Source organism: Eurytemora carolleeae, unplaced genomic scaffold, assembly GCF_000591075.1.
Source record: "Eurytemora carolleeae unplaced genomic scaffold, Eaff_2.0 scaffold78, whole genome shotgun sequence".
Classification (NCBI taxonomy): Eukaryota; Metazoa; Arthropoda; class Copepoda; order Calanoida; family Temoridae; genus Eurytemora; species Eurytemora carolleeae.
In genome coordinates this window covers 406,064-425,087 of record NW_019396092.1, presented here as the reverse complement: position 1 = coordinate 425,087, position 19,024 = coordinate 406,064, and the positions used below count along the sequence as shown (strand labels likewise).

The window sequence follows — 19,024 nt, the reverse complement described above, 5'->3', positions numbered from 1 at the left end:
TTTTCAGTTCTGGTCTAATTTTTACGGAAAAATTGTTTTTGAATGGTTCTTAAGGTTTCTTTTCAGTTCCCTTTTCAGTTTCCTTTTCAGTTTCCTTTTCAGTTCCTTTTCAGTTCCTTTTCAGTTCTCTTTTCAGTTCCCTTTTCAGTTCTCTTTTCAGTTCCTTTTCAGTTCCTTTTCAGTTCCTTTTCAGTTCCTTTTCAGTTCCTTTTCAGTTCCTGTTCAGTTCCTTTTCAGTTCCTTTTCAGTTTCCTTTTCAGTTCCTGTTTTCAGTTCCGTTTTCAGTTCCTTTTTCAGTTCTCTTTTCAGTTCCTTTTCAGTTCCTTTTCAGTTCCTGTTCAGTTCCTTTTCAGTTCCCTTTTCAGTTCCTGTTTTCAGTTCCCTTTTCAGTTCCTTTTCTGTTCCTTTTTCGTTTCCTTTTTCAGTTCTCTTAGATAAGATAAGATAAGATAAAGTTTAATGCTAAAATACATGTATCTGTATACAGAACGAGTTTACAATTACAAATTGATGATTATATTAACAGTACAAGTATAAAGTAATTAGGTGGAAAATAGCTCTTGGCTGTTTTGATTATTTTTTCCACCTAATTTTAATAATTATAACAAAACATTTCAATTAAATAGATTTAAGGAGAACGATTAGAGATCAGGGTGCGAATTTATCTTTTGCAAAATAGTTTATACATTAATTCGAATAACTAGAATTTAAAGTAATTTTCGGACATGTACACAACAAATATCAAACCATATTAAGACATATCTAATTAGTTTTACATGAATAGCAATTCGGTTTATAACACATTGTCATGTAATTTTCAAAAAGAGAATTTAGTAGTCTATTTTTAAATATACTTAGAGAGTTGCTTCTTTTTAAGTCAAGAGGCAGGTTATTCCACATCTTAAGAAGAGAGCTTGATGGTAAATACTGTAATGAGCACATTTTGAGTATGTCAAGTTGATAGTTTCTTTTTCAGTTCCCAAATACTGTAATGAGCACATTTTGAAAATGTCAAGTTGATAGTTCCCTTTTCAGTTACCTTCTTTTTTAGATCCTTTTCAGTTCCCTTTTCAGTTCCTTTTCAGTTCTCTTTTCAGTTCAATACCCTTTTTTAGTTCCCTTTTCAGTTCCTGTTTTCATTTCCCCTTTTCAGTTCCTTTTCTGTTTCTTTTTCGTTCCCTTTTCACTTCTCTCTTTAGTTCAATACCCTTTTCAGTTCTCATTCCAGTTCCCTTTTCAGTTCCCTTTACAGTTCCCTTTTCAGTTCCCTTTTCGGAATTGAATTGTCCATTAAGTTATTAAAAGTTGATAAATCTTTCAAGCTTAGTGCTGTTCTGTCAATTGGAATTATAGTGAATGTTCTTAACAATGATTTCTTTTTGGGAAGCAAAACTTTTTTTCCACTTTTCATGAGATAAGTTCACACAAAAAAGCGGACAAATCGGTCCCACCATTTTGATGTAAGTATATAGTACTCGTACATGAATAAAAAAACTACAAGACATACCAAAAATGAAACTAAATTGTATTTAGCAAATTGTCCCTTAAAGGGATCGTGTTTGCGGTGCGTGCTATAATCTTAATTCTATCTATTTCGTTTATAAGAAGAGAATTGTTAAAAAACCACTCACATCGAAGAACGTAGCGTCCATACAAATTTAGAAAGTTGCAATATTCAACGGCGAATTTTTTTCTCGCTAGGCTTCGTTGGAGTCTCTTCCACGTGGAACTCCAGAAGCATTGAGAGCAGAGACACCTAGCGTTCCAATAATCGTCCTTTAAAGTATATTTATATAATACAAGTAAAAAATATTGCAAAATATTAACTATGCTAGTGTACACTCTGCAATTTTACGGCTTTAACTCAGCATTTAAAATAAACATACACAATTCGTTTTCTGTCCTCTATAATCAGTGATCCAGTGCCAGCCGTAACTTGTAAGCTAAATATTATTCTTAAAAAAAAAATCAAAAATATTCGAAATATTAACTATATATGAATACGTCGAAAAATATCGATGATTACAGGTTGCAATATCTGAATGGTTTGTTGGGAATTAAATTTTTTTTACGATCCGAGCTGAAAATTGCAACTTTCAGGATTTGTATGGACGCTACGTTCTTCAGTATGAGTCCTGTAATCAATTTTCTCCTTATAACCCCTTTCATTTTTCGCGAACACTTCCTTTAAACTAAAATGTAAAATTGAACACAGATTTAATTCTATAAAAGGGAGCAATATTGTAAACCCACCAAGTACTCGTAACACCCGTAAAATCATTTAGTTAGATTTGTACTCGAAACACCCGTGAGACTGAGTTCATATGTTAGATTTGTACTCGAAACACCCGTGAGATCATATAGTTAGATTTGTTCTCGAAACACCTGTGATATCACATACCATTTGTCTATCTTTATATAAAACTGCAATAGTTATGCACATTACAGACGCTTAGGAATTTGTGAAATATAGAAAAACAAAATATACTAATCTCCTTATAGTTAGACTTTTTAATACAAATTGTCTGTGCCATTAAAAACTCTATTAGAATATTGATATTTTTCGAAAAAAGGTTTTCAGTGGATGTAAAAGCCACATATTTGATATTGGATTGCTGGACGTGGAGACAGACGTAGCCTGAGGCAGGAGACGATGATCGGCTAGGAGGTCATTCTGGGAATCAGGAGGCTTCGGAGATAAGTTTGCGGGGCTCGTGGATGCTATTCACCCCACCTTCGTAGGGTCTATTTTTTAAAACAACCTATATTGTTTAGATAGGTGCTGGCTCATGAATGTGTGTCTGTGATAATTCCAATAAATGTTTTTACATTTGACAAAATCAAATCAAATCATATATTTACTGCAGTAATAAGAGATTATAACAGTTATTAACAAAACATTACAAATATATGTAAAACTACTGCAGCAGGAGAGCTTTCATAGCTTAGAACTCTTCTCACAAAGCTCTTCTGTGATTTATAAATAATTGTTTTAAGAAGGTTTAGAGATAAATATAAATAATAAATAAAATCTGGAAGGGACTGTCATGTTAACTTAATTTTAAATGCCCCATTTTTAACGGTACCCTTTAAACCTTTATCTGATTAACAATGTGAGAGATATTGTCGTTTTTCTACCTTCAACAGTTTTTAGTTCTCAAGATTTAGTCCATTGTATCTTCGCGAGAAATTCACAATTCCCTTTTGCAAAGAAATAATAATGAAAAAGATAAATCATGAATATATCCTTCGTTACTGATCAGGCATTGCTTTGTGAATCGGTCATGACACTATTCACTTGAAATTACATTTTAGGGTAAATGAACCTGTTTATTTTATATAAGTAAACCCCAAACTTTAGAAACCCCGATGACACTGTTCTCAGATTATATAGTTTAAATATTATGTTTATTCTTTTTGTGTCTTATCAGAGAACTTGATTGGGTGGCAGCATACCCACACGTATCACATGGATATCTTAATCCCTCGTGTTTATTCTGAATATGTCTCTTTAAACTACTTACTTCCGTAGCAGAGAATTCGCACACTGAACATGGATACCTAACTCCGTCATGTTTATTTTGAATGTGTCTTCTTAGACTACTTGCTGTCGGGGCAGCAAAATCACACTCTTCACAGGAAAATTTTAGTATTTCATGCTTGCTTTCTATGTGTCTCTTTAGCACACCCTTTTGAGTCGACGCATATGGACATAGGTCGCAGTGATATTTCAAAAATACTTCATGCTTGTTTTCAATATGTTTCTTCAAATCCCATTTTTTGTTGCCCTTATACTCACACTGATCACAGGGATATTTCACTCCTTCATGTTTATTTGCAATGTGGATCTTCAGTTGACCTCGTGTGGTAGTAGTAAATTCACATTTATCACAAGGATATCTCACCCCTTCGTGTTTACTTTCAATATGTATCTTCAGTCTCCCTGCTGTTGTGGCAGAGTGTTCACAATGGTCACAGGGATATCTTATTCCTTCGTGTATACTTTCAATGTGTCTCCTTAAAGTACTTACCATTGTCGCAACGTAATCACACTGGGCACAAGGATACTTCAATCCACCATGTTTGTGTTTAATATGCCTCTTCAAATACATTACTGAAGTTCCAGCATATTCACAAATGTCACATGGATAAATAACTCCTTCATGTTTACTTTCATTGTGTCTCATCAATTCAGCTGTTGAACTTCCAGCGTATTCACATTTATCACAGGGATATCTCACCCCCTCATGTTTAATTTTTACATGTTTCTTTAGATTACTTGAATGAGTGCCAACATATTCACAATGTACACAGGGATATATCACTCCTTCATGTTTATGCTTAATATGCTTTCTCAGATTTCCGGATTGAGTTGCCACATATTCACATTCACTACATGGGTAACTTATTATTTTCAGGTCCATCTTTTGTTCAAAGGAAAGAGGATTTTCTTCGTTTTCGAAAGTTTCTTCTGAAAAAAATAGATTAATTATAAAATTCTAAGCCAATAACGATTTAAAAAGTAATGATAATCTTCACAATGTTTTTCATAGAAAATTATCTTACAGTATCGGTGGTTTTGGTCAATTTTATTAGAAACAGTATTTAGAAATTGCAGCTAGGAAATCAATATTTTTGAGGAAGAACAAACCTCGATTTTTAAATTTCAAAGAAGGGGGTGTTGACTGTAACAATTGATGCTCTTGAGAGAAATAATGAAGATTTTGTGCATTAACGGGCAACTTTTTTCGACATTTTTTTATACTTTTTTCCTAAAAACTTTACACATTTTCCGAGCAGACATACCTTACAAATGGGAAAGAATTCTCAAGAAAATATCCAACAAAGTTAGTAGTTTTAAAGATAAAATAGTAAAAAATGAAATATCAATTTTCAACTTACCTTTCATTTCGCTGCTTTCCATCTCTTCTTCTTCCTTTACATGTACTGTACACGTATCTTCCATATCAGACCCAGGTTCTTCTTTCAGCATATGCTTTTCATCTGGGGAAAATATTTATTAAAATCAAAATTTATCTAGACTTATCATCATAATGATAACATAATAATGAGGATTATAGTAATGAAAAGCAGTGCTTAGGATCCATTTAATTTTGATGCGGATCCGGATCCATTTTTTTCTAGTGCGGACCCAGGATCCGCATCAAAATTATATGGATCCTAAGCACTACTTTTCATTACTATAATCCTCATTATTATGTTATCATTATGTTGATAAATGGTACAAGCTATTATAACAAGTAGCCCGTAGGTCATAAGAGTCAACAATTTCTATTTTAGAATACTCAATCAATCAATCAGACTCAAAACTTTTAGTCCACACAAATTAGACAAATTATGATTACTTCGGATATAGCTTACATCCAATAAAATATGCATTCTAAGTTTCTGAAATATTTCTATTAAAAAAGTAAAATGTCAAAATTAAAGATTCTTATATACAGAATAAAAGTTATTTAAGAGTAAAATGTCGTAAATAGATGAGGAAAGGTTACATAGTGATATTACACATAGATACTAGCTGAAGTCCCCGGCGATGCCCATACATTTTAGAAACGCTTAAAAAATATTTAGAATTAAAAAAAAATTCTTTGACCTATGTTACCCCCAGAATACTCATGAGTTCCCTCCAAAAATGACAGCCAATTTGGTCTAGCCATTTGGCCAGTTATATATATATATATATATAATATATATACAAGGAAAAAAATATAGATTACATATTACATTACCTTTAATTTCCGTAATCTCAATGTTATATTCTGCAGGTTCATACTCAGATAATGTTTGCTCAAAACTAGAAGATGGGGAGATTTCTTCCTTGATGTATACTTCTGCTTTCATACCTACTTCTCTCATATTCTCTGCCATTCTATCTGAAAAAAATATATTAAAGGCTTAAGGAGCGCTAATGAAATTTGGAATTTTTAAGTGCAAAATATTTAATAATGTTTAAATTTCATATTAAAATTAAAATTTTGGGAGCAACATTTTTATATTGACAGGCCATAAAATTTTCCTGTGGTCTACTCAGGGCCCATTTAATCGTCGTTCATTGTAGACAAACATTCAACGAATTCAACCCAAATATACAAAAATACGATACAATAAATTCCTAAAAAGTTAATGATGAATTCTTTCTACGATATATCCTATAAGGACGACCTGAGCTGGGAACTTTTTGCTTGATCTCGATATCTGCACCTTTAATTTGAGAACCAATGCTTAATCTCTTCTTTTCAGTTATTCCTTCATTGATGAAAGCTCCCTTCAATTCCTGATAAAAGCTCCCTTCAACCCCCTGACTGGGTACGATTGCCATGCGGGACATCGAATAAAGATTAAATTAACCTTAAGATTAACAAAGATCAAGATCAAGAATTGATCTCAATATTCACAATACAAGAGTTCACAGCTCAAAGCATTGTAAAAGTAAGTTACGCAGATTGACGTAACCAAACTTTGCCTATACTTTCTATATTTTCCATGTTAACATTATCTCCCTGTACATACCAAATACATATCTCCCCTAAACTAAAAGATGGAGATATATCGTCTTCATTAATATCTATTTCTTCTTTTATCTCCGCTGCCATTGTATCTGAAACCGAATAATTATAAACTTTGTGGAACATTTAGTTTGTTAAAACATTAGTTTTGTATTCCTTAAATATTTTACAATGCAATAATTATTCCGAATATGCATAAGTGTTCTAATTGTAGCAGAATATGTTTATATTTTACATGTTTAATGATTAGAAGCATCGGCAGAAATGTAACCACCAAAAAAGTTCTGGAAAAAGTCCTAAATTTTGGCACTAAAATAAGCACTGTGGAAAAAAGTCTTTGAAATAAAAAGTTTCTGGAAAGTCCTAACATTTTGAGGCTTTATTTTCCAGGACTTTTTCTGGTTTCAGTTTGATTTCATACATAAAAGTCCCCGGAAAAAAGGTCCTCTTGTAGTGGAAAATGGTTGAGAACAAAGGATGTTTGCAAACATGAAAAAAGGGATTGATATTAAAACCTCTGATGTTATTCAATTTGCAGATGCATAGAAGAAATTCCTTTTGATGGTAACGTCTTAGACTTGACTAATCATTTCCTGAGACTAAAAACATTCTTATTTTTCTTTATTCAGGGCTTTAGCTCCTGTGATCTTATTTCCCGAGACTTAATTGGCAGCCTCCAATTTATTTCGGAAAAAAATCTTAGGAAACTAAAACTCAGGACTTTTTTCCTATCGCTTTCTTACATAGATTCGGCAGATAATGATTTCATAAAAAGGTGCAAAGAGAAAATTATTTATTTTACAAATTTAAGACTTGTATTGCGCTCATGATTTAAATAATTCCCAAATTTCATAACATTTAAAAAAATTCATTAATTTATATTAAATACAAACAATCCAACAAACAGAGAAACAGACTAGTTTTATATACTCAGAGATGTCATCGTTGAAATGACCAAAGTTTAATTAATTATAAAGACTATTCGACATCATGTTTGGTCTTTAAGTGTCTTTTCAGATTACTTGTGTTTGTGGCAGAATACGAACACTGGTCACAAGGATATCGCATTCCTTCATGTCGACTTTCAATGTGTTTCTTTAAATGACTTGACTTTGTAGCAGCGTAGTTACACTGATCACATGGATATCTCACTAATTCATGTTTAACTTCAATATGGCTCTTCAGTCTACCTGCTGTGGTTCCGACGTATTCACATTTGTCACAAAAATGTCTGATTCCTTCGTGTATGCTCTCCACGTGTCTCTTCAAATCCCCTGCAGTAGTTGCAGCATATTCACAATTGTGACAGGGATATCTCACACCTTCATGTTTTCGTTCGTTGTGTTTTTTCAAATCATAAGCTGTAGTGGCAGCGTGTTCACATTTGTCACAGTAATATCGCACTCCTTTATGTTTGACTTTAACGTGTCTTCTTAGATGACTTGTATTGATGGCAACAAATTCACAGAATTCACAAGGATATACCACTCCTTCATGCTTAGATAAAATATGTGTCTTCAATGTACATGCTGCAGTAGCAACATATTCACACCGGCCACAGGGATATCTCACTCCTTCATGTTTGCTCTCATTGTGTTTCTTGAGATCACATGCTTGGGTTGCAGCGTAATTACATTTAACACATGGATAGGTCACTCCTTCATGTTTATTTTTGATATGTATCCTCAGACTACCTTTGGTGGTTGCTGAGTATTCACACTTGTCACAGGGATATCGCATTCCCTTGTGTTTGATTTGGATATGACTCTTCAAATTGTTTCTTTGATTTGCTACGTAATCACACTCAGTACAAGGATAGTTCATTTCTTTAAATTTTGTATTCCTGGGTCTCTTTGGTTGAGAGTTCAGTAAAGGTTTTTCGTTATCTAAAATTTCACCTAAAAAAATAAGTTTTAACAATAAACTAGATAAAAAATAGTAAAAAAAAACTATCGTTTTTCAAGCTTAAACAATGTTAAATTCTGATCATTCCTATGTGTTTTCCTAAAGTAGAAATGCGCCGTCCCTTTTGTAAAGAGACCAAAATTGCAAAAAAAAAATCAGTTTTCAAAATTATAAACATTGAAATCTAATTCATTGATTTGACAAAGGGTTCCGTTGTAATTCAAACATTGCCAACTTTACATTTAAGAAAAATGGATTTTTTTAAAAATAGGGAATTAGAGGATCGGGGGGGGGGGGGGATAGATACTCCCTACTCGCGTTCCATGCCCCCCCCCCCCCCACCAACTTTTCCCGATCGTGGAAGAATGAGTGGTATTAAGCGGTGGCTGGGTAAGAGTAAATCATAAAAAAAATCAAAAAATCAAGATAAACATCGATCAGATCAATTCTTAATAATTTTTATGAAATGCAACATTTCTAAATAGAAAATATTTCATAAACTTTGAAACTGCGGTTTTTAATTTTGAAGAATTTTTATTTTTGGCGCAGAAAAAATTATAAATTTGGCATCAGCTATAACATTTATCCCAATTTTAGATACTTTTACTTCAAAACTAATTTTTCCCCCCGGTATGCCATTAATTTACTCAGTAAAAATTTCTGAACTACTTTGGATTTCTTAATTTTGAAGGATTTCTTGGTCTAAGTTAGTTTTGTAACCATTTTTATCATTTTAAAAAAAACATTCAAAGATTTCTGGCTTTCCGGTGGATCAAGAAGGTTTAAAGTAATCCAAGATTTGATCTACAGGGTGTCCCTATAAACATGGGAATTAAGTGACGACTTTTATATCATCTTTGATCCATGCGACATTTTTCCATGAACACAATCATTGCAGTATTCCAGTTTAATATTGAAAGCGTCTGGTATTGAGATTTTTAAAATATAGTTTACTAAAACATACAGCCTCGTTTTTAAACATCACATCACAAATCAAAGACGACTTTCAAGTCATCCCTCAATTCCCATGTTTATTGGAACACCCTGTAATCTCTTTCTTTCGGTTATGTAAAATAATGACTCTAATAGAAGATATAAGTAAGGTGAAATAAAAGAAAACTTTTAGGGCATATAGTACATATAACAACAAGAATGTGTTAATTTTCTAAAACTTTTACAGAGCATCCCAAAAAAAACCGAAGTTTGTTTACTTGGATCAAAAAGTCACTCAACAATAGTTGAAACCTCACTGGTTTAGGCAGCGACCAATCTGTGTTACTCGCAAATACTGCAATGAATTATAAGACAGAGAGAGAGCCAGTTCTAGCCGAGGTGCTCGGCACCCAAGCCTGTCATAGCCGCAGCGCGTGGCCCAGATAATGTCTAAACCAACCTATACCCTAAAGTATAAACTAATCTCTCCCTTCTTATAATTCATTGCGGTATTCGCGAGTAACAGAGTTTGACTGCTACCTCTGATTTTACTCAAGAAATATTACTGAAATGATTTTAGAAATAGATAAAATAACATTCTTTAACTTACTTTTTATTTCTAAACTTTCTGTCATCATGTCTTCTTCCTTTATTTCTACTTTACATATATCTTCTTTTTCTTCTTCCAGTTTTATTTCTTCTTTCATATTTTCTTCCATTCCTTCTGAAATTAAAAACCACCAATTAGATATAAAATTAAAATTTTAGTTGTTTATCAAAACATTTTCTGTTATTTTGCTGGCGCTGACTAAAAAATTTACTCAAAATTGTGATCTAAACCTCATTTACCCTGTAAAAATCAAATACAAATTTCTAATAAAGTATATCTGTACCATTTATAGATAAAATTTTAGAATAATTTCTCTCTATTGACCAATTTCGAAAACAATAACATTAACAGCTGTGAGTGTACACTTTCTACCTGCCTTGTTATTACAAAGACGACAATCCGTGTTGATATTCACAGGATCGAAGGTGACGAAATATTGGGCGAAAATAAGTGAACATATGAGAAGAATAATTACACTCCTCTGATTGGTCGAATTATTTTTAATCTCGTATGTGATTGGTTGATACCGATATCGTCTGATGCTCTTATTGGCCCACGTTCGCATTCTTGCGTCATTTCTGCGTACCGGTTCAAATGATGAAATTTGAGTGTTTACAATCAGACCACGGTTAAAGTGATTTTCACAGACACTTCAGTTACCAGTTTTTGAACACAGACAATACACACACATCACAAATTTCTACATTGAGTGAACCAAATAAAACGTTTAATTTTACTTTGTGGAGAGAAGGTATAGTTAAAATAGGTATATACTACACATTTAGCCAAGGTGGTGAATTGGACCTAGATATATTTTTTGTAATATTAGATCGAATTGAGTTCTTGCGGCGGCGCTTGGCCCTTAGCCTGTCCTCGCCGCGGTGCTCGGCCCAGAAATCGTTCTCAATGAAATTACCTGATGATCCAATAACTTTATATAAGTCAAGTTTTTAAGATGAAAGGGGTTCCGGTTAAACACTGTTGTGGAAGGGAAGATAATGTGCCATCAAACTATGCTTTTTTGGGAGAAAACATTATCTGTCTTTTCATTTGTTATTTTGTGTAGCTGTTGCAATAGAACTGATAGGTTCCTGAGAATGGTAAGAATTAATTCTTGGTAATTTCCTAGAGAACGATTTTCCTCCCCGGCCCCCCACCTCCTAGCAATTTTGTACATTGTTATTATTGTTTATGTGACCGCAGCGCCTGGCCCCCTTGCCTGACCTAGCCACGGCGCTCGGTCACCAGCCTGTCCTAACCGCAGCGCCTGGCCCCCTTGCCTAACCTAGCCACGGCGCTCGGCCACCGAGCCTGTCCTAGCTGCAGCGCTCGGCCCAGAAATTGTCTTAACCTAACCTTATCCTAATCTTTTAAGAAAAATTAACTTGCAAATAAATCACTCATTAATGGTAATTAACACTAAAATTTTGCCTCAATTGATTTCATATGTATTTAGTGTTGGTGAAGATGCGGCTACAAAGTATGCGGGTTCAAGGGAGGGGGAAATCCTACAACATTTCCCCTCCTTCCCTCCTGTTAATCTGCTCCCTTTTCCTTCTTCCCCTTCTCCTGTTTTCGGTCATTCCAGTAGCAACAGCAGGAAACAGCAATGTTAAATTAGGAGATAGTGAGCCAGAAAATGCTAAAAATGAAGGATCCTGTTTCTGTAGGATAGACTCAGGAGTACTGGATGATTGTCCTTGCACTATTAGTACAATAGATCAGTTCAATAAGGATAAAATATATAACAAGGTATATATAAATATATATTAGTACAATAGATCAGTGCAATAAATCGGTACAACAAGGATACAATATATAACAAGGTATATATAGATACAATATATTCTTTTACAAATCGGTACAGTAAGGATACATTATAAAATTTGCAAATAACTAGGCCTGGGTGCTTCGCGTCTTGCTTTCTAAAAATGCTTAGGATCCGGATCAGTTATATCCGCAACATTTAGGCTTCCTGGATCCGAATCCGCAAAAATATACGGATCCACGGATCCGGATCCAAGAGCGAATTATCAATCAAAACAAAAAATGTTGGTCTTAAAACAAAAATCAAAATTGTTAGGTAAAAATAGATTATACAAAATTCTGAATGGTTTACAAGTTTTGATGATAAAAAAAGCGAAAAAAAGAATAAAACAGTTTGAACATTTTCATTTCTTAAAATCTGGATCCATTCCATTTTTTTCCAGTGCGGATCCTGGATTTGGATCCGCATTAAAATGGATCCAACCACTGCTTTCTGAAACAATTTCATTTTTTAAATGTTATTTTGTAATAAACTTTCTTTGTTTGTACCTTGTGAAACAAGATAAAACGTAAAATTTTTGCTTTCCCCCTTTTTTTATTAAAAAATCTTTCTTTGTCATGTAATTTTTTTATCTCAACCAGCGATAAACCTAACCTTGGCCTTGGGGATTCCTGATAAATTAATTGGCGAATTTGTGTTGCAAAAACAAAGGAGAAATTTATCAGTATTAAACACATTCATGGAAAAAAACTTCAAAAATCATGAATTTTTTAAAGTAATGTTTGATATTTCAGGTGACTGAACTTGTTGGGAGGAATTTCTTCCGATATTTCCAAGTCAACTTTAACAAACCTTGTAAATTTTGGCCTGACGGAGATGGTAATTTTTTCCAAATTTCTTTATAAGCAAAATATTTTCTTTTTTATTGATTTATCCGAATCCTATGCCTGTTTTTAACTTTAAACAATGAAAATAGTTCACTATTTTTTTCTTGTAAATACCAATTTTCTACTGAATCATGCAAATGACGTAGAATTTAACGTTAAAAGCTTCTAGTAATATTTTGGTAATAGTTTTAGTAATGCTTATTAAAAGGGATTTTAAGAAATAAAATAAAAAAAAATTTTTGTTCACGGCCTTTCTTGTGAACTTGTGGGAGCTATATTGTTTAAGTTTTTTCAAGTTTTTTCGCTGAATTGGGGAAAATAAATGGTTTTCAGAGGAAAATAAATGGTTTTAGGGGAAAATAAATGGTTTTTAGGGGGAAATAAATAGTTTTTAGGGGAAAATAATGGTTTTTAGGGGAAAATAAATAGTTTTTAGGGGAAAATAAATGATTTTAGAGGAAAATAAATGGTTTTTAGGGGAAAATAAATGATTTTAGGGGAAAACAAATGAAATTTTGTGTAAAAAGTATCAAAAAGTATTTGATTCGATATTCTAGAAAAGGTAAAATTTATGCCAACTTTGTGACTTCGAGAATGAGATTTGTTGATTTCTGATTACAAACTCAAAATGATCTGGTTCTTTTCAAAAGCACTTAAAAAAAAGGAATCATGATTGAAAACATTTAAGGTTTCAATCTAAAGGGAAAAAGAAAACTTAATTTTGCTGTGTTAGGCCAATGTGGAAGTCGGAACTGTGCAGTAGACACCTGTCCTGTTAGTGAGGTACCTGAGCACGTTCTCAACCACAAGGACGTGGAGAAGGACGTGAAGGAGACCCACAGCCCGGTCTCCTATTTGCAGGAGAAGTTAAAGGAGTTCCTGCCCCTGGTGGAACCCCTAGTTGTCTACTTCAAACAGTTTGCAGAAGACTATTTGCCTTCTCAGGTAACCGTTGTATATTATTGTTTGTTTGTGCGTGCCTGTCTGTATCCAATAAACGTCAAAACGGCTGAACTGATCTGGTTCAATTTGGTGTGGTAACTCACAGCCATGCATATGACCCCAAAAATGAAGGAAGGTTTCTTCGATTTTTCTCAAGTTCTCCTCTCTCTCTCTTGAGCTGGATTTATTTCTTCAGAACTTGCTTCCGCTCTAGATATTTCTTATTCTGTGTTCTTATTTAACATGCTTGTCTTCGTGTAAAGTTGAAGGGATGGGATGGCAGAACCTAGACAAACAGCTTCATCTTTCAACTTTTTACTGTAATGTATGATAGATTATGTCAGCTCTGAGACTGCAAGCAGCTTGACAGCTTCCTCTTTCAATTTTCTCTCTTGTTAATATCTCTCTTTTTTGTCTTGAAGTTTTCACGAATAATTTCCTTCTTACTTTCGTTTGTAAGACAATCTGCTTCTTGTACAAAATTTCTTGTTTGTTATTTGTTTGCCTGTGCGTGCCTGTCTGTATAAAATAAACGTCAAAACGGCTGAACAGATCTGGTTCAAATTTGTTGGGGTTACTCAGTCACATGACCCCAAGCATGAAGAACGGTTTATGGCTGGTCGAAAATGAAAAATTTTGCCCGCGAAAAATTCTACAAATTAAACAGAAAAATATGTCACATGATTTGAGCTAATCATGTTAAGTATTCGATTAAAACGCAGTTTCAATGTATAATCTCATTATATATAAAAAAACCATATTTTGAATTTGTAGACAGAGTGTGAAGGTGAACCTCTTCCCTCCTATCACAAGGTTGATACCCAGCTTCCAGCAAATAGTGCTGAACTAGTTGATGAATGGTGTACCCTAGACCCTCTAGACTCACAGGAGGGATGTGATTACATTGATCTACTGAGGAACCCGGAGAAATTTACTGGATACAGGTAAATAGGAACCCGGAGAAATTTACTGGATACAGGTAAATAGGAACCCGGAGAAATGTACTGGATACAGGTAAATGGGAACCCGGAGACATTTACTGATAATAGGTAAATACAATATTCTGCTCTACTTAAAATATCAGGTTGTTTATAGAATTTATTCAGGATTGATTGTGTAAAAAATCTGATGATTGTATTTTTTTTATTTTCCAAAAAATTCACATTGAGAAAAAAATGTATTTTTTTATTTACCAAAAAAATATTGAGAAATAAATGAATTTAAGGTTTGACTTTAAGGTTACACTTACTAAAGCTTACTCCCTCCCCCCCCCCTTAATATGTAATATATAAAGCTATATAATACAAATTATGCGTCGGATAATTTTTCGGAATGTTTCCCGTTAAAACCAATAAGTTAGTAAAATTTTTGTTTTTGTTTTTTTCTTCTTGGATTTATTGTACTATTAAAGATTTATATCTCAATGTGAATTACCTAGTAATTTGCCAGGTAACAGTAGACAATTGACATTCTAAAAAAGTTTTTTACAACTTGATGAATTTAAAAAAACTAAGTAGCGTTGTGTTTTCGTTATGTGAAAATAATATATATTTTGTTTTAGGGGTCCATCTGCCAACAGGATATGTGAAAATAATATATATTTTGTTTTAGGGGTCCATCTGCCATCAGGATATGTGAAAATAATATATATTTTGTTTTAGGGGTCCATCTGCCAACAGGATATGTGAAAATAATATATATTTTGTTTTAGGGGTCCATCTGCCAACAGAATATGTGAAAATAATATATATTTTGTTTTAGGGGTCCATCTGCCAACAGAATATGTGAAAATAATATATATTTTGTTTTAGGGGTCCATCTGCCAACAGAATATGTGAAAATAATATATATTTTGTTTTAGGGGTCCATCTGCCAACAGAATATGGAGCAAAATCTACAGCGAGCTGTGTTTCACCCAGGAAAAGGTAGAATTTACGCTTATTTTTTAAACTTTTTGTTTTTATTTCTGTTCTTAATTTTTAAGGTTTAGTTTTATTAATCATTCTGCTGCTTGGTTTGTAAACTGTATAGTATATATGATACAATATCGAAAGTGTATATTCTTTTTTCTATTTAAAAACCTAAACACAATCTGCAATACAATATCTCATTCTTGATTTAGTAAATTCATCTATACACCTATTCATCTATACGTCTATTCATCTATACATCTATTCATCCTTACATCTATTCACCTATACACCTATTCATCTATACACCTATTCATCTATACATCTATTCATCTATGTGGATTGTAGGGAAACTCTGATTGATTGATTACATTATCATTATTATTTCTTTATTGGTACTTAAAATATAAATGTGAGTCTCGGTTACAAATAAATAAATGCAGTAAAACATCTTTTCATCATTGAGATCATCAAAATCATCATTTGTATCATCACCTGCACATCATCATCATTATAGTCATCATTATTATAATCATCATCATCTTCAAGATTTTAGCAATAGTCATCCGTATTTATCATGATTATGCTAATTATCATGATGATTATCCAGGAAGGAGATCTGTGTCTAGAGGAAAAGACCTTGAACCGTATAGTATCTGGTCTACACACCTCTATAACGGTGCATACATGCAGAAACTATCTTCTACAGGAGGAGGATATACTCAGGGGGAAACCAGCAGTCTGGGGTCCTAATATCCAGGTAATATCTCACCCCCCCCCCCCGTTTTTTACAGGATATCCTCAGGGTTCCTAGTATTCGGATTGTAATATTATTAATTGATATTATTCCTTTTTTGATAATTTTTTTTCATACATCTTTGAAAAGATATAATTGTAATGTATATTGACTATTTTTCATTCTTAATCGTAGCAGTTTTTAATATTCAGGAGTTCCATCGAAGATTTGACCCTGCTTTGACCGGCGGCCTGGGGCCTGAATGGTTAAGAAACGTCTACTATCTTTACCTATTAGAGCTCAGAGCTATCGCCAAGGCTGGAGAAACTTTGAACTCCCAGCACTACGGGGATCCGGAGACCTCAGAGCAGGTTTCCCAACTCATCCTGGCCGTCCAGGAGTTCAAGTCCAGTGTGAAGGACGAGCAGGAGTTGTTTGATCCGCAGGACCTCAGCAAGGTTGAGATTTTGTCCCAGGTACCTACTTGAGAAAAATACTATGCAGTTTCCTGTTGTAAGTGGGACCTAGCGCTGCGGATACGACAGATTTGGGAAGCTGCCTTTTGTAAAATTGCAAATTTGGGAAGTTTTCCCGTAAAAAAACCCTTTGGGAAGGTACCTAACATCTTTTTATCTATCTATTTATCTATCTGTTTGGAGCATAATGATGATATTATGTTGTATCCAGTTTAATATTTATGGGTTTCTTATTCCTGCTTTTTTATATAATCTGTGGTAGGAACTTTAGTGTGTCGTATTGGTAATCTTCAATGCTTGATCTTGTGGGCCCCTTCAATGCTTGATCTTGTGGACACCTTTAATGCTTGATCTTGTGGGCACCTTCAATGCTTGATCTTGTGGACACCTTCAATGCTTGATCTTGTGGGCACCTTCAATGCTTGATCTTGTAAGCACCTTCAATGCTTGATCTCCTCCTTTTATTGATTTAAAGATAGTTTTATCTGTAGTTATTAAAGTGTTTAAAATTAAACAAATCAGAGTGGCGTATGCTGAATCCTGAACATCCAATTAGATGCCGGGAAATTTGAAATTGTGTGCGCAATTTAATTCGAGACTTATTATTTTTTGGAATCCAAAAAGAGGGAAGAAAAGTGGAGAACTAAAAGTGTTCACAGTTGATATTCAGATTAACCCTATCACGACATAACTTATAACTTATATATAACTTATATATATATAACTTATATATAACTTATAACTTAAAAACGGCTTACATTAGTACGATAAAACTCCTTCACGTTTTCAACTTTATAAAATATTTATTTTTGAACATTTAATCGATGTTTTTTCTAACGTTTTTAAAATCCTCCCTTGCACCCTAACCTTTATTTTTTTTAACGAACAGGCTTTGAAAATTTAGACAAGGTAAATGTATCACACTCTCCTATCTCAACTCTAAGGGTAAAGGGGGGTGGAAAACACCTCCACCTCCCCCCCACATCTATATTTGACAAAAATAGGATAGGGTTAAGCAGTATAAAGGATATCTTATTTCAGCTCTGATCATACTAATACAATATCAATACTCAATACATATCTTCTAGTAGTGTAGTGTTTTAATATTTAATTTTTTAATTTTTATTCAGGTGAAACGCAAGTTTCGAGATATTTCCCATTTGATGGACTGTATGGGATGTGAAAGGTGCAAGGTTTGGGGTAAACTCCAGGTTACCGGGATAGGAACTGCTCTCAAGATCCTGGTTACACCTGGAGCTCAGCTCCGTCTCACTAGGCACGAGGTAGTGGCCCTCATCAACGGGTTCGCCAGGGTCTCCACCAGTATTATGGAGTTAGAGGCATTCAGAAATATATAGAAAAGTCTCATTGTTTTATTTTACAAGGGTCGTTAAAATGAACTGGAATAAAAAGTTGTTTTATTCCGCTTGGTTTTTAGGGTTGTTCAGTAAAGATTTTTCAATCTATTTCTATAAAGATTCATCCAGTTTTAATAATTAGTGGCAGCATTCAGTAATCAGTAACTACCAAACATTTGTTTTATAATAACTTAACCATATATTTCGATTGTCATAAGATTACATGCATCGGTACTTGAAATATGAAGATATTACTTTACTTGGCCATTGTCAAAGGCTGACTAAAATGATCATCTTTTGTAATTGAAAAAAAAACTCACCACATTGGGTTTTTAATAAATATAATTTTATAATTTATATACATAAAAAAATGATTGTTTATTTAAAATATTGTAATATGAAATTACCAAATATACTATTATAATTTTCTTCAAACTTTAATAAGATATTGTTAATTTTTGGATTCTAAAAGTGCTTAGGATCCGGATCCGTTGGATCTGTTGGATCCGCAAGATTTTGGCTTCCTGGATCCAGACCCCAAAAAATATGCGGATCCACGGATCCGAATCCAAATGACAAAATATCAACCAAAAGCTGCAAAAATAACTTTTTCAAAACCCAGATCTGAACTATTGAAAAAAGTGAGATTGTAAAAATTTCCTGATTTCTGAATGGTTCATCATTTTTGCATAAAAATGAGGGGGAAAAATTGGACAAAAAAAATTTAAATTCTGCTTTGTTAAAAAAAAATTCAGCACATTGTAAGAAATAACCTGAGTACTGCATACTCAGCTCAACTACAATATCTAGCCAGACACTTCAAAGCTTTTACGATTTTCCTTTTTTGTGCTGAAATGTAGCCATTTTCATGTTAATTTTTCGAAAACCAAGTCCTTCAAGATTATTTTTTATATTTTGGATGTTCGAAAGATAGAAGTTTTTACACTTCTTTGAAAAGAAGACGACATT

At 33.4% G+C, this 19,024-nt stretch overlaps 3 protein-coding genes across 4 annotated transcripts; 1 reads left to right on the top strand and 2 right to left on the bottom strand.

Moving 5' to 3' along the window:
• Nucleotides 1-3,060: 3,060 nt before the first annotated feature.
• Nucleotides 3,061-5,897, bottom strand: LOC111718475 (transcriptional repressor CTCF). Its single transcript, XM_023494089.1, has 3 exons — nt 5,754-5,897; nt 4,903-5,004; nt 3,061-4,471 (listed from the first exon to the last, which is right to left on the bottom strand). The coding sequence occupies exons 1-3, from the start codon at nt 5,890-5,892 to the stop codon at nt 3,396-3,398; spliced, it is 1,317 nt and encodes a 438-aa protein (XP_023349857.1). The 5' UTR covers nt 5,893-5,897; the 3' UTR covers nt 3,061-3,395.
• Nucleotides 5,898-7,393: 1,496 nt separating this feature from the next.
• On the bottom strand, nt 7,394-10,057 carry LOC111718476 (zinc finger autosomal protein). Its single transcript, XM_023494090.1, has 2 exons — nt 9,979-10,057; nt 7,394-8,428 (listed from the first exon to the last, which is right to left on the bottom strand). Exons 1-2 carry the CDS (start codon nt 10,004-10,006, stop codon nt 7,509-7,511), a joined length of 948 nt encoding a protein of 315 aa, XP_023349858.1. The 5' UTR covers nt 10,007-10,057; the 3' UTR covers nt 7,394-7,508.
• Nucleotides 10,058-10,560: 503 nt separating this feature from the next.
• LOC111718474 (ero1-like protein) lies at nt 10,561-18,484 on the top strand. 2 transcript variants are annotated; one of them, XM_023494088.1, is made up of 9 exons: nt 10,561-10,744; nt 11,435-11,730; nt 12,541-12,625; nt 13,367-13,578; nt 14,350-14,519; nt 15,437-15,500; nt 16,096-16,245; nt 16,434-16,697; nt 17,828-18,484. In XM_023494088.1, exons 2-9 carry the CDS (start codon nt 11,446-11,448, stop codon nt 18,053-18,055), a joined length of 1,458 nt encoding a protein of 485 aa, XP_023349856.1. In that variant the 5' UTR covers nt 10,561-10,744; nt 11,435-11,445; the 3' UTR covers nt 18,056-18,484. The 2 variants fall into 2 exon arrangements, with proteins under 2 accessions (XP_023349856.1, XP_023349855.1); XM_023494087.1 differs by having other exon boundaries at nt 10,562-10,729.
• The last annotated feature ends 540 nt before the right edge of the window (nt 18,485-19,024 follow it).

Coding starts and splice junctions, on each gene's coding strand:
- LOC111718474 (XM_023494088.1), top strand. CDS start 11,446: ATGCGGCTACAAAGTATGCGGGTTCAAGGGAGGGGGAAATCCTACAAC. Junction 12,626..13,366: donor ATTTTGGCCTGACGGAGATG/GTAATTTTTTCC, acceptor TTGCTGTGTTAG/GCCAATGTGGAAGTCGGAAC. Junction 14,520..15,436: donor GAGAAATTTACTGGATACAG/GTAAATAGGAAC, acceptor ATTTTGTTTTAG/GGGTCCATCTGCCAACAGAA.
- LOC111718475 (XM_023494089.1), bottom strand. CDS start 5,892: ATGGCAGAGAATATGAGAGAAGTAGGTATGAAAGCAGAAGTATACATC. Junction 5,005..5,753: donor TGAGATTACGGAAATTAAAG/GTAATGTAATAT, acceptor TATTTTCCCCAG/ATGAAAAGCATATGCTGAAA. Junction 4,472..4,902: donor GGAAAGCAGCGAAATGAAAG/GTAAGTTGAAAA, acceptor TATTTTTTTCAG/AAGAAACTTTCGAAAACGAA.
- LOC111718476 (XM_023494090.1), bottom strand. CDS start 10,006: ATGATGACAGAAAGTTTAGAAATAAAAA. Junction 8,429..9,978: donor AGAAAGTTTAGAAATAAAAA/GTAAGTTAAAGA, acceptor TTATTTTTTTAG/GTGAAATTTTAGATAACGAA.